This window comes from Mustela putorius, unplaced genomic scaffold, assembly GCF_011764305.1.
Source record: "Mustela putorius furo isolate JIRA1106 unplaced genomic scaffold, ASM1176430v1.1 tig00537227_pilon_pilon_pilon, whole genome shotgun sequence".
Taxonomy (NCBI): Eukaryota; Metazoa; Chordata; class Mammalia; order Carnivora; family Mustelidae; genus Mustela; species Mustela putorius.
The window spans coordinates 45,582,830-45,597,592 of NW_025422368.1; the positions used below are offsets into that span (position 1 = coordinate 45,582,830).

A 14,763-nucleotide genomic window follows, 5' to 3' on the forward strand; every position below is an offset into this window, starting at 1 on the left:
CCACATCTCTATGTGATAAACTCCAAATAGCTCCAATAAATAGTCCCTCTTTCCTGGTTACTTTTTTTGTGCTTCACTTTTGGCCATCAGCTTCTGGCTGTTTTCATACCTTTGCGATCATTCCTCTTCGGCACATTCTCCCTTTCTTCAAGAACCACCATCAACAAGTCTACCACACTTACAAAGTTCTTGAAAATCTGGTATCATTCTACTTAACAAGCTTAATTCCTACTATTCTCCAGCATAAACTCTGACTTTGGTAAGGACTCTCCCTTCTCCTAATCTCCCTTCAAGTCCACTATACCAATTTCTATGTTGCTTTTTGTTTACTTAGCTCCTCTACCAGGAATATCCTTCTTTTCCTTCCTTTCTTCACTGGTTTATTCAATACGTATTTACTAAGCACTTAGTATGCTGCCAGACATTATAGGTCCTTGGGACATACAGATGTAAGTAAGACAAGGATTCCATCTTTAAGCAAGCCATATATGTCACATTAGAGTCAAGCTTCAAAGTCCAGCTCGAAGTCCTAATTCTTCTATGAAGAATTCCTTCATCATGCCAACCTACAATAACCTCTTTCCTTTGAGTTTATGACCTGTACAATATAATTCTATAAATAACAGATCTTGGCTTCTTCTGTAAGCACAGAATTTAAACTATATACCAATACAGTTACATGATCTCATAATTTAATAATTATATCAAATGTATAGATTTTATCTTCTGAATAGGCTATATACTTCCTACAAAGAGAAAATAGGCTTTACACCTTCCTGTTTTCTAGTTATTAGAAAAGATAAGATATAGGGACGCCTGGGTGGCTCAGTTGGTTAGGCAGCTGCCTTTGGCTCAGGTCATGATCCCAGCGTCCTGGAATCGAGTCCCACATCGGGCTCCTTGCTTCGCAGGGAGCCTGCTTCTCCCTCTGACTCTGCCTGCCACTCTGTCTGCCTGTGCTCGCTCTCTCTATCTGACAAAAAAAAAAAGATATAATCTTTAAATGTTCAGCTTGATACACTGCTTTAAAAAAACTACCTCATTCGGGGCGCCTGGGTGGCTCAGTGGGTTAAGCCACTGCCTTCGGCTCAGGTCATGATCCCAGGGTCCTGGGATCGAGTCCCGCATCGGGCTCTCTGCTCAGCGGGGAGCCTGCTTCCTCCTCTCTCTCTGCCTGCCTCTCTGCCTACTTGTAATATCTCTCTGTCAAACAAATAAATAAAATCTTTAAAAAAAAAAAAAAAAAAAAAAAAACTACCTCATTCTCTAATTTAATCAACTCATTAAACCTATATAGAATCTCTATTACCTACATATTTAGCAAGTATCTTTTTACCATAATCAGAAAAATTATGTAATGTAGCACAGTTCCTGGCTTTCATATATACCAAATGTCTAATAACTTATATGGCTCAATTCCTAATCATCTTCTTTTTTGATCCTTAATCTTCCAAGCACTTACATAATAATGTGTCAAACTACAACTTGCAATATATACATACAGATCTGTTTCATTTAATTATGAAGACTCACAGTAAGGGATAAGCTTATGTTCTAAATAACTTCTAAACATTTACACTTACCTTCAAAAACTGCTAACAACATGTCAGGATTAGTCTTGACATCTTGAACTGCTTGCCATGGCATTACGAATGATTCTGTGTTAACGATTCTTGAAGGATTGGCATTAGATGGATCATAAAATTTTGAAGGGAGAACGTTGAATTCAATAAGATGTACGTAGGCCAGCCATGCCAAACATCGATCACTTGTTTTAAGGTATTCAGCTACTATTCCACTATTAGCTGATTTCAAAGCATTCTAGGTAAAATGAAAAAATAATCTGTCTTTTTAAAAATAATGACTCCTATTTCTCCTAAGATTCAAATGTGAAGGCAAAGAAGAATACAAACTTCCTACTTCTTTGGAGTGCTTCTTAAATACCTAAGTCAAAATAGTGACAGTCAACAATTTTTTTAATAAAAAAAAACTCGACATGTCAATATCAGATTTTTACTATGCTAAGATTTATAATAAAATTTGTGAAAAAAATTCAACTTATTTGTACATTTTAAGTGTCTTGACATTCAAAATCTAGTAAGATAAAAAGAAAAGAGTGAAACGAACAAATCAAAAAAGGCCCCGATACCCTCAGAGGAGATTTTCAGTATAGATTATTTTCCCATATGTCTAAATATTGAAGTTTATTCTGGTGGGTACTTTTCATATGTTATTTTCATCTAAACCTCATGAACACTCTTAAAAACGCATTATCTCCACTAAGCAAATGAAAAACAGTCATAAACTGACCCAACTTACTAGTAAATGGCAAAACAAGGATTCAAATCTGAAGTCTGGGTTCTTATTAAACAATGCTAACCTATAGTGTTTTAGACCTCTACAAAACTCTTAAAGTGTAACTAAACGCTGTAACAAATGTTTACCTGTAAAACTGCAAGTGCACTCTGGCATCTTCCAGTAAATATGTGGAGCTGAACTCTAAACAAGAGGGCCTCTAAGAGCTGAAAGGACAGAATATCTGATGCTTCCCGCTTGGCTGCTCCCATCAGAAACTCCACCATTCTTTCACATACGTAATCCTTTTCTTCAAAGGTGCTTTCTAGGTGGAGAAACTGCCCAAAGAGGTTTCATATAATTATATTTCATAAAAATAAACTGTAAAGCTACAGATTTTCCACATTTCATTAAATGTTTTATTAAATCTTCAATTTCTGCAAGAAGGATAATTATAAATATGTATAAACCCATCTTCCTGGGGCATCTGTCTGGTGCCTCAGTCCATAGAGCATGAGACTCTTGATTTGGGGTCATGAGTTCAAACCCCATGCTGGGCACAGAGCTCCACTTAAAACAACACACATCTTCCAGTACTATAACCCGTATTTCCCTTTCTACAAGTTGGAAAATAGACTCCATTGAAACTAATACAGATGTATTCTTAGAATAACCCTGAAGCAATTTCATCTCTCCTTTCCTTGAATCATCAAATAAATGACAGTAAGACCACGACAGATTTTCTAAAGTTCAGGTTTATGATCACATACAATTTATATTGCTTAGGTGTACGAACATATACAAATTAAATATATGTGGCAAAACAAAAGAGCCTAAAAAATTAAGAGATCCTTTATAGACCAAACAACTTTGAGGAAAAACATTATACCCTATAAAATCTTACGAGGATCACTGGCATTAACTATAGCACAAGGCTCCAGGTAAAAAATCAAGCACCTTTCACTTCCATACCTGAGTTAGGAGAGTAAGAGAGTGGCAAGTTCATTCAGTAAGGAATACCATGTTATCCAAATCTATTGGTTCTGAATTTCAGTTAGCAAGTAAATGATGGATCTGACAGTAACAGATTAGCTAAATCTTATGGTTGTTGAGTTTGGCTGGCAAAAATTCAGATATTAATGAATACTTGTTTTACAAGTATAATTTTATGTTTAAGCATGGGTAGGAAACACCCCATTATCTCAGAAAATAAAGAAGAGGGGTGCCTGGGTGGCTCAGTGGGTTAAGCCGCTGCCTTCGGCTCAGGTCATGATCCCAGAGTCCTGGGATCGAGCCCCACGTCGAGCTCTCTGCTCAGCGGGGAGCCTGCTTCCTCCCCTCTCTCTCTGCCTGCCTCTCTGTCTGCTTGTGATCTGTCTGTCAAATAAATAAATAAAATCTTTAAAAAAAAAAAATTAAAAAAAAATAAAGAAGAAAACGATTTTTTTCACCAAATCTTTGTATTTTGGCAAGTTCAATATTAGTATGGATTATAGATTATTTTCATAAGTAATGAGAACAGATAATAAAAACAAAATGTTTCTCAACATTCATGAAAATGTTATATAAACATAAGAAACTTTAAAAAAAAAATTCTTTTCATGTGCTTTACAAGAAACAATTCACTTAACTTTCGCCCAAACTTTAAAACTGCCTCTGAGTAGTAAGTATAGAATGTTTTAAAATGTTCTAAAGTTAACAAGAAAAATTGCTTCTTCACTAAATATTTTCTTCTTGTTTATTCTGAATTTAATCCTGACCCAGGAGTGGTTTTGAGGTTATGCGACAATGAAAAATTCTTGTATCTATGTACAGATTAAGCATATGACTTAAGTTACATAACAATACTTAAGATGATCCAAAGAATTATAAACACACACATACACACACACAGAACTATGTTATCTTTTCTACTCACAGTCCAAAAACTCTGATAATCGGGAGCATATTCAACAGCTGTTTCACACATTTCCTGCACCTCTTCCTTGGTTCCTCTTTTTGAAAATAATCTGAGGTAATGGCACCAAATCTCTGGATTGTCTTTGTTGTTTTCCAAAGCTCGAGCCAGAACATTTAAAGCAGAATCCAAGGACTCTGAACAAAGCCTATATGTATAAAAGAAGAAACAAGAACATCTTTTTTAATGTTTTAAAATATTCTTAAATCAGGCTGATATTATGTAATGAATCCATTTTAAAGTTCTGTTTCTACTGGAACCTACTGAGGAGCTAGAATCGCCTATGACAAAAATAGATTAGGATTTTAAAATCACATCAGTCCATAAAGGGTTCTAATTTCCCACAGACCTAACAATTCCTTTTTAAGTTGATATTCAGTGAGCATTTACCAGATAAAAACACAATGTTATAAAACCCTAGATTATCAACTTCAAATGCACTTTATGTCCATGTTCAGCAATACCTTTTATGAGTTACACTTGTCTGGGAATGGGAAAAGTTAAACAATTCCCCCTCAAGGCCAGCTACTGCCAGCACAAAATATCAAAGCTTTCAATGTAACAGTTTTTTCAACGGTCAAAAGCTTGCTATCTCTTGAAGAAGATAATTGTTTCTCATGATCCTATTCATAAAATAATACAGTTCTTTTGGCCTTCACTCAGTAAGTGAGTCAGAAAAGAAAACAGTGTAACTTATCCCACATGGAAATGACACACAAGGCAAGTTAAACAAGCACCATACTCAGGTATGTGTGATATATTACCATTCTATATGCTGCCTCACTGAAGAAGCTTTTATACCAAGTTTTCAGACAGACATTCAGAAGGCCTTTTTTCAAAGATTAAATTATAATTTTAAATCATAGTAATAAAAGGTTATTCCTAGTAATAAAAGATTATTCCTGCTAATACTATCAAAAAGTAGGAGTCAGAAAATGCAATAGGTTAGTGAGAAAAATTACTATTTACCTTATTTGAAGGCATATAATACCACCCACAGAAAAAAAGTCAATTCATCAGAATTTAATGTTCCTATACAAGCTTTAAATCTCTAAATAAAAAAACTAACATATTATTTAAGTTGTTCTATTGTGATTTTATCATAATTTTAAGAGACTATCACTACTGGGGCACTTGCGTGGCACAGCCAGTTGAGTAGCTGACTCTTGGTTTCAGCTCAGGTCATGAGCTTGGTGTCATGAGATCAAGCCTTGTGTAGGGCTCCGTGCTTAGCTCGGAGTCTGCTTAGGACTCTCTTTCCCTCTCCCTCTGCTCCTTCCTCAGGTGTGCTTGCACACATGTGTCCTCTCTCTCTCCAAGAATAAATAAATCTTAAAAAAAAAAAAAATGCTACTAACAAAACCTGCCTTTTAAAAAGAAAAACCAATAATCAATCTTTATACCATCAGAATTTACTGTTTTAACTAATCCTACTTTGAAATAAGAACCTACTAGAGTTAAAAACTGGGGATAATTATTACTCACACACTGAACCACGCAAACCAGTCAAGATTTAGAGTTTTTCTACTAGCTTTTAAACAATAAAGTGCTCCTGGCTTTGTCAAAAACAAAGACTTCATTGATACCATGATGGAAACGTGAGTACCATAGATGAAACAAACTTCAAACATAAAAATATAATTGTGCAACAGATGACACAAAGTATAGAAGTAGACTTACCCCTCATTTTGATTCAAGTACTTGTATGCAAGCTTGAGCCAAAGTTGTACATGAGAAGGATTTTCAAGCACGCTTGCTTCTAAATTAGCAATGTCATCAGTCTCATTTGTAAAGTATCTAACATCGTCTGGAGTGACAACCGTATCTAAAGCTGGAACATTTATTCGGTTCTCTGGCTGGAAGGCTGGAAGGGAAAGTATCATTAGCTTTATACTTTCTCTTATCCACAGACCGAGGAAAAAAATAACTGGCTTCATCTTTAAAATAATCTAAAAATCTAAAGAATCAAAATAAACACATCAGCTCATAGTTTTAAAGTAGACTGTAATATAATTTACAAACGGACACTTCTAAAAGTGAAGGGGGTGTTATTAAAAACTACACCAGGATAACAAATATAAACCAGGATTCTGCTGGGCAAACCAGAAATATGGTCTCCCTACTTTGAAGGTAAGTGGCTTCACCTAATAATTCACATTCACTAAACAGTAAAATAAACAAAATTATCATTTATGAAGATAATTTATTCCACTATACTTAAAGAAAAAGTACTATATTACTGTAAAAAAGCTCATGGGATCATGTATCTATTAGATATCAAATCCACAAATAGTGAACAAATTTTGCAAACTTTAATAAGTAACACAAATTTATAATAATGTAAGATGTGCTTGACAATACAGAACTCATTCATATTCACTTTGTTCATTATTTATTCATTCTGTGATCCCATTGCATGTTAGAAAGCACAGACTCAAAAACAAAATAAAATACTACACCTGCCCTCAAGGACACAGGCCAGGCAATGGGCAATCCTGCACAATGAGGAACAGCATTAAATGCCAAATGGCGTCACTGTTCTAAGAAAAAAAAAAAAGAAAACAAAAACAGAACAAAAAACAAAACAAAACAAAACAAAAAGCCCAAGCTAGCAGATACACCAAAAAATTAGTACTGTGTTAGACAAAGATAGAACACCACAATGTAATGATTCAAGGCCTTAAATTACTTCTTACCATACTTAATTGGTCCTGTAGACTGTTCCTCATCACTACTGAAGCTATTCTCTGAAACAGGTTTCCTCCAAAACTTTGGCTTCCACTTTCTTTTATCTTTGTAGGTTGTAAATGGAGGTGCTAAAGTAGATAGGAGATTATTACCTGATATAACTAGATTTTAAAAGGGTACCCAAACAATACTCAAAACGAGCTAAAATTATTTTTAGTCAGAAATGACATACAGATGTATTTTCTGCCCTACAGAAAAAGATGGTTATTCTATTCTTTGAGCATGTTACATACATATATATACACATGTGTATTTATTTTGGAAAACATAACATCAGAAAATTTGCTATCATAAAGAAACTACACGGTCCTTGTGTGTGTCTGTGTGTGCGTGTATGCGCGCGCGCCAGAGAGAGAGCGAGAGAGACTCACTATGGCCTTTACTCTCGTTGATATTGCTAACAAGGAGAACAGCCATCTGGTCCATTGACATTCGATCTTTATTTACTCCAAAAAGTTTCTCAACATATTTTTCTGAAATTAGAAGAATATTATCTTTATTTATAAAAAGCATAAAAAACATGGATTACAGAGACAAAGCCAATTAAAAAATATAAAGAGAAGAGTAATTTAAAAATTAAAATAAAGTATATGTTACCAGTCAAAAACATATATGCCTCCTAAAAGGCAAGGCTTCCATTACCTTAACTACTATGGCAAATCTTACCACATCATGCACCCAAGCTGGGCTCAAAAAAAAAAAAGTATTTACTGAAACAAACCAAACAAGTGAAAATTAAAGTCCCAAATTGAGAAGGACTATATAGATTCAGTGACTTCATGATCACTCTGGGTTGCGGTAAACACTAAATTTAATAAAAACCAATTCCTTTACTTCTAAAATACTTGCAGTTTAAGGTTGGATATTTGGTAACAAATCTAAAAAAAAACCTTATCAGTATTTACTTACAATGCCATAAAAATCTATGCTTTTTATAATATCAAGGTGTATAAAGTCTTTTTTATTTCTTTGTAGAATTTGAAACCACAATTTCCAATCCTTCTCTATTTATTAAAACAATAATGAATAAAAATAGGGCTCTACTTAAAAAGCAATAATAAAATTGTTACTTAATGATAGTTATTAAAATAAGAAAATAGTTAAAATTAAATATTAATATTAAAAATAATAGTTAACAAGTATGTTACTATATTCCTCTAAATAAACTGAACTATTAAGATGAGTTCTGTCCAAAGAGCTTCACACAACAATGGAATATCTTCTATCCGCACTATCCTACTGGTAAGGACTTAACCACTAATGAGCTACTGAGCTCAAAAGCAGCTATCAAGCACCTAAAATGTGGCTACAGCAACTAAGGAAGAAATTTTAATTAATTTATATTTGAAAAGCAAGATATGGCTAGTGACTACTGTATTACAGCAAATCTAGATAAAATGCCATAGGTGAATGTATTGAATTATTATTACAACTCCTTAAAGACTCAACAACTAAACAAATCTAATTGCCTACATTTAAATTTTCTCTTGGAGAACAGTAAAACTCTTTCAATACCTGCTGCAGCAGCAATTTCGTCATCAGTGCTCGTCTCCGAACAACCAATCAGAGATAGATTATATGACAAAATGTCCTGGAATAGCTGTTTTCGGCTAAGTGTATAGTCTTGTGTATGCTGCCTAAAACAAAACGACAACACACAAAAGATCATCGTGTAATATGAAACCAAACTGTCTTTCAAATTATAAAATATTCACAAATAAAAGCTACTCACCACTGACAATCATCATCATTACATGTTCCTGTTAAATCAAAACGGCAGAAACACTGATCCGGTTCAATCATATTACTGTATGATACTGAGCTTAAGGGAAGTTTTTCCTTGGTTCGATAGTATGGACTAAATCTAAGGAGAAGAAAGGTAGACAAGGACATTATACTCGACAAACATTCCCTAGAAAATTGGGAAATTTTTCATTTTTCTTAATTAAAATTTCTAAGCTTTCGGTTTACTATTTATCTAACAATATCAAAATGAACTCTAAATAACCAGAATATCAATGACAGGGACAACTTTTTTATATCTAGAACACAGAATATCCAAAACAGAAAACAACAACAAAAAACCCTGTATTTTGGTTAAGTGTTTGACTCTTGGTTTCAGCTCAGGTCATGATCTCAGGGTTGTGGGACTGAGCCCTGCTGCAGGCTCCCTCTGCTCGAGATTCTCACCCTCTCTCTTGGCCCCTCCCTGTGCTTGTGCTCTCTCGTGTTCTCTTTCTCTGTCTCACTCCCTAATAAAATCCTTAAAAATAATGTTTTGTATCACATAATAAAATGGTATATAAACACTGGGGTTTTTTTGTTTTTTTTTGTTTTTTTTAAATGATGTTTTTACATTTTTAGGGATATTGGTGTCACTCTGTTGTTGTTGTTGTTTTTTTTTTAAGATTTTATTTATTTATTTGAGAGAGAGACAGTGAGAGAGAGTATGAGCGAGAAGGTCAGAGAGAGAAGCAGACTCCCCGTGGAGCTGGGAGCCCGATGCAGGACTCGATCCCGGGACTCCAGGATCATGACCTGAGCCGAAGGCAGTCGTCCAACCAACTGAGCCACCCACCCATGGGGTCCCATGCTTTTTTGTTTTTTGTTTTAAGATTTTATTTATTTGACAGAGAGAGAGAAAGAGTAAGCAGCATACAAGCAGGGGAGCAGCTGCAGGCAGAGGGAGAGGGAGAAGCAGGCTCCCCACTGAGCAGGGAGCCCAATGTGGGGTGGATCCCAGGACCCTGAGAATCACAACCTGAGCTAAAAGCAGACGCTCAAAACACTGAGCCACTCAGGTGCCCCAACACTGGTATTTCTTGCACGTTACCAGCCAACAAAAAAACTAAGGGAAAAGCCTATAGTACTTGATATGCATTTTACAATTTTATGATTAAATCCCACCCACTTACAGTCTCACAACTTCCTTCTGGAAGTAGAAGTCTTTTTAAAAAGACAACCTCAAGGGGCGCCTGGGTGGCTCAGTGGATTAAGCCGCTGCCTTCGGCTCAGGTCATGATCTCAGTGTCCTGGGATCGAGCCCCGCATCGGGCTCTTTGCTCAGCGGGAGCCTGCTTCTCTCTCTCTCTCTGCCTGACTCTCCACCTACTTGTGATCTCTCTCTCTGTCAAATAAATAAATAAAATCTTTAAAAAAAAAAAAAAAAAAAAAGACAACCTCAATAAAGTTACCATCTTTATCAATCAATTCAACCGTATCAACCATAAAATCAATTTTATGGAAGCTGGCCAAAGCATTACTTAGAATAATGGTAAAATTATTTTTAAACTTAAAAATTCTTACTTGGGGGCGCCTGGGTGGCTCAGTGGGTTAAGCCGCTGCCTTCGGCTCGGGTCATGATCTCAGGGTCCTGGGATCGAGTCCCGCATCGGGCTCTCTGCTCAGCAGGGAGCCTGCTTCCCTCTCTCTCTCTCTGCCTGCCTCTCTATCTACTTGTGATTTCTCTCTGTCAAATAAATAAATAAAATCTTTAAAAAAAAAAAAAATTCAATGGGGCGCCTGGGTGGCTCAGTGGGTTGGGCCTCTACCTTCGGCTCAGGTCATGATCCCAGGGGCCTGGGATCGAGTCCCGCATTGGGCTCTCTGCTCAGCGGGGAGCCTGCTTCTCCTCATCTCTCTCTCTGTCTCTCTGCCTATTTGTGATCTCTCTCTCTGTCAAATAAATAAATAAAATCTTTAAAATTAATTAATTAATTAATTAATTAAAATAAAAAAATAAATAAAAATAATTCTTATTTGACTCTAATTATTTTTCCTAAAATCCCTACCAGAGATAATTCAGAGCTCTCCACAATTCCCCCAATAACCAGAAATTAGAACTTGGTAAGAATAAACCTAGTATGAGCTAAACCTTACTTCCTGATAAGGTTCAAATCTGACAATAAGACAATTTCATTTTCCCTAAAAGGACAATTCATTTTTCAGTCACCATGACGCCAATTATTTTTTTCATTATCATGAACTAGCCAAGATTATACTGTCATTAAGATCAAGGAGCAGTCCTGAAATTCAAGCTTGTCGAGTCTTTCTTTCATACCTGTAGGACTTAAAAACTAGAAGAGGACTATGGTAGGGTCTAAAAGGACACGGCTTCACTTCTGTTGTTTTACTCTGTGCTGTCACAAAATCCACATCCACAGAAATCTCCTGCAAAAGAAATCAGTAATTGCATAAAGCAAAGACAGCTAGGGTAAATCCTAGACTTTATAAAACGTATGAAATGTTCAGTTACCTGACCATGCAAAGTCTTTTCCGTAATGCCTGTGGTGGTCTTTAAAATCAACTGTTTTAAGCTATCAGCTTTTGAATATAATTTTTGTAATTCACCGATTTTTAACCCTAGAAAAAGTTCTGGTTTTTCTACTGTATTCTTAGTAGGTTTGATGCATTCTTTGTTAGGCGTATCAGTGTGCTTAAGGTTAGGTTTAGTAAAAGAATTTGACTCTAAAAATGATCTTCTTCGTTCCCTGTTTGAACCTGACAAAATCTCATCATCAACATCATTTTCCTCAGTGTCCAGACTTAATTTATCTTGAGTCAAATCGTGAAGTGACGGTTGAGGTAAAGAAAATTCAGGTTCCTCTTCCACAACTGGAGCAATATTTAGTTGTTCCTTTGCTTTAAGGGCCCGGGCTTCTTTTAGTTTCTGAATTTTCAGGGCATATTCATATTCTAGCTTTTGTAATCGTCTTTTTTCCATAGCAATCAGTTCTGCTGAATGTTTTCTGGGACTTGATACTGGAGAATTGTCCAGTCTCATCATTTTGTTTGGCTGGAGAAAAAAATGATATACATATTTTACATCACTATGATTTCATAAGAATTTTTTGGTTAAGATAAATGTGTTACCCCTACAATACAGTGCCAATATTAAAAAACTAAATCATTGACAAGAATATAATAGTTTGACAAAACTCCCCAATAGTTATGCCAGTTAATCTATAATCTATGAAAAACAAAAGACAAAGCCAAAACAAGAACTATAAAATAAAGCTTCCAAAAATGTGGACATCATTTAAAAACAAAGCTTTAGCCTGTGTGAATATGCAGGAAAAAACCCGAGTTATTTTATACATCTCTTACCCTCGGAAGTATCATGAAAACTTTTTCCTTTGCAAAAATAAAATATTCCTACAAACAACTTACTCCAAGGCGATCCTGTTCCAGTTTACGTTTTCCTATTTCTTTACTAGCCACTGCCTTTGCCCGCGCAAGCTCTTCCCCATACTTTAGAGTCAAAGCTTTCTTAATGGTAACACGTTGCTGAACTTTGTGAATCTGAAAATACAGGATATTTCTGGAAATGTAAATGTAAACCTTAGGAGAGAGGAAATACCTTCTTAAACACAGAGCAGCTTTAGGGTATGCACCTGAAAATAAAAATATGCCAATATTATGTCACAATGGAAAACAGTACAAAGGTTATACATTTTGAGGTCTTTGGTTTAAGGTTTTGTTTTAAAAAAAATCTGGACCATAAAAATGTAGAGTAAACATGAGACTACAATATCTTAACGTAAAAAAAAAACACACAAAAAACCAGTATCTTAATGTAAAAAAAGAACATTACTTGTTCCTGAAGCTTCTTTAAAAACATTCTGTTGACACTGAGAATTTTCTCTGTTGCCTGAAGCTGTTCTGTAAGTTTTGTAATCTTTGTTTCAGCATTTCGAACAGATTCTTTCTTCTTAGCTTCTTGCTGTACGAGATTCTTTAAAACAGATTCATCTTTCATCAAGAGAATCCTAATTGAGAAATAACAAAACTCTTATTAATGTCTTTCTAAACTAGTAGGCTAACATCATCAGAATAAAAAATTTACAAAGCAATAGCTTGATTTACAAAATATACTGACAGGGCACCTGGGTGGAACAGTAGGTTAGGCATCCAACTCTTGGTTTCTCCTGAGGTCATAATCTCTGGGTGGTAAGATAGGAGGCCCACGATGGACTCTGTGCTCAGCAAGAAGTCTGTTTAAGACTCTCTTCCTCTCCCTCTGCCCCTACTTACTGCATGTGTACATACATTCTCTCAGAAAATCTTAAAAACATATATACTGATATTAAAAGGATGGCTATTTTCATATGCACTAATCACACAGATATTCAAATAAACATTATTCCATTTTATGAAAACAAGGAGTCTGATCTTTATCTTAAAAAAAAAAAAAATCATTTAAGTCTGAGTAATGTGAATTACAGTTGAAAAACCACTACTAGATATGACTGAATCTGACCATACAAGACTCCTAAAAGATGAGGACTTTGGACAGAAAACTGCGATGTTTAACATCATTTATAATGCTCTTAATATACACACAAATAAACATCTGATTAACATAATCAAGCACACTTCAAAACTCTAACTCATTTTATCTAAAGCAAGGCAAGCAAGGGGAAAAGGAAGTCTAAATTTTTAAACAATATACAGATGTAAAGTTGGAAATGAGAATAAAAACAGAACAAAAAATAAATTTATAGATACAGATTTTCATTTTCTCAACTACTAAATATTATAGTTAAAAAAATGATGGCTCTTTCCCTGAAGATATATTTCAACAATCACAACAGCTGATATCTAGAAGGAATCATAAAGACAGAGAATATGTGATGGAATGGGGAACAGAAAGACAAAAAATTTTTGAAAACCTTTTCACTTTTTTTTAAACTTTTTTTTTTTTTAAAGATTTTATTTATTTGACAGAGAGGGAGAGAGAGATCACAAGTAGGCAGAGAGGCAGGCAGAGAGCGAGAGAGAGGGAAGCAGGCTCCCTGCCAAGCAGAGAGCCCGATGTGAGGCTCGATCCCAGGATCCTGGGATCACGACCTGAGCCAAAGGTAGAGGCTTAACCCACTGAGCCACCCAGGCGCCCCTACCTTATTTCACTTTTTATTGAACCTACTAAATAAATGGAACTTAAGTGAATGTATTTTAATCTCCTTTAAAACACACACAATATCATTTCATACTGATAACACTGGAGATTTACAGTCACCACAGCATTTCATTTATGAAGCACATTTTTCAGATCTTCAGTATCAGTAATGTCTTAGCATCACTGTGTATCATAGTTTGGCTAGCAGCAGGTTTTCTTAGTGCATAAAATAATGGCATACTTTAGATGTATAAAATGCTGAAAACATTTATAAAGACTATTTTTAAATGTATTTTATTTTGTTCAGAATACTTAATCTCCAATGTCTTGTAATGAAATGAAAAACAGAACATATTTCTGTTTACTTATAAAAAATTTCCAGTCACTAAGTCCTTGAGCTATCTATGGTGCCTTACCAAAACATTTCAAATTACATTGTTTTTCATGATTTAAAAAAATAAAGAGTACCAAGATGGTTATAAATTTCTACCTTTTTCCATTAACTGTGGGTAGATGAACTTTTGAAGCTTATTTTAAAAATCATTAAATTATTTATACATTGCTAATTCATCACTGTGATCAACTTTTACAATCAAACTTTGAAGTTTAAGAACAAGTCAGTTAGTTAGTAACAACAGAATAAGGAAGGTCTTACTTGAACAGAAACTCCCCACCTTACATATGTAAACCTATAGGGGGACTAGCGGAAAACTCACAAGTATTGATGTTAACACTTTGTTCTTCACCAACCATGATTTCAAGGTGGGTGGAGTGAAAAAGATGTATAGCCATAATCAAATATAATCATTTCTATCAAATATATGCTAATGGTCCTTATCACAAGAAAAAAATCTTTAACTATATA

General features: G+C 35.0%; 1 protein-coding gene across 1 annotated transcript in view; it reads right to left on the minus strand.

Annotated features, from left to right (window-relative positions):
* The window catches only part of ZFC3H1 (zinc finger C3H1-type containing), a 54,527-nt gene that overhangs the window by 12,395 nt on the left and 27,369 nt on the right, over positions 1–14,763 (minus strand). Inside the window, exons 13-24 of the mRNA XM_004752430.3 lie at positions 12,594–12,768; positions 12,170–12,301; positions 11,256–11,795; positions 11,061–11,170; positions 8,733–8,864; positions 8,516–8,637; positions 7,372–7,473; positions 6,949–7,068; positions 5,933–6,116; positions 4,214–4,400; positions 2,445–2,633; positions 1,584–1,821 (exon numbers count right to left, since the gene is read on the minus strand). Coding sequence (XP_004752487.1) covers positions 1,584–1,821; positions 2,445–2,633; positions 4,214–4,400; positions 5,933–6,116; positions 6,949–7,068; positions 7,372–7,473; positions 8,516–8,637; positions 8,733–8,864; positions 11,061–11,170; positions 11,256–11,795; positions 12,170–12,301; positions 12,594–12,768 — 2,231 coding nt within the window. The remainder of the gene's footprint in view (positions 1–1,583; positions 1,822–2,444; positions 2,634–4,213; positions 4,401–5,932; positions 6,117–6,948; positions 7,069–7,371; positions 7,474–8,515; positions 8,638–8,732; positions 8,865–11,060; positions 11,171–11,255; positions 11,796–12,169; positions 12,302–12,593; positions 12,769–14,763) is intronic.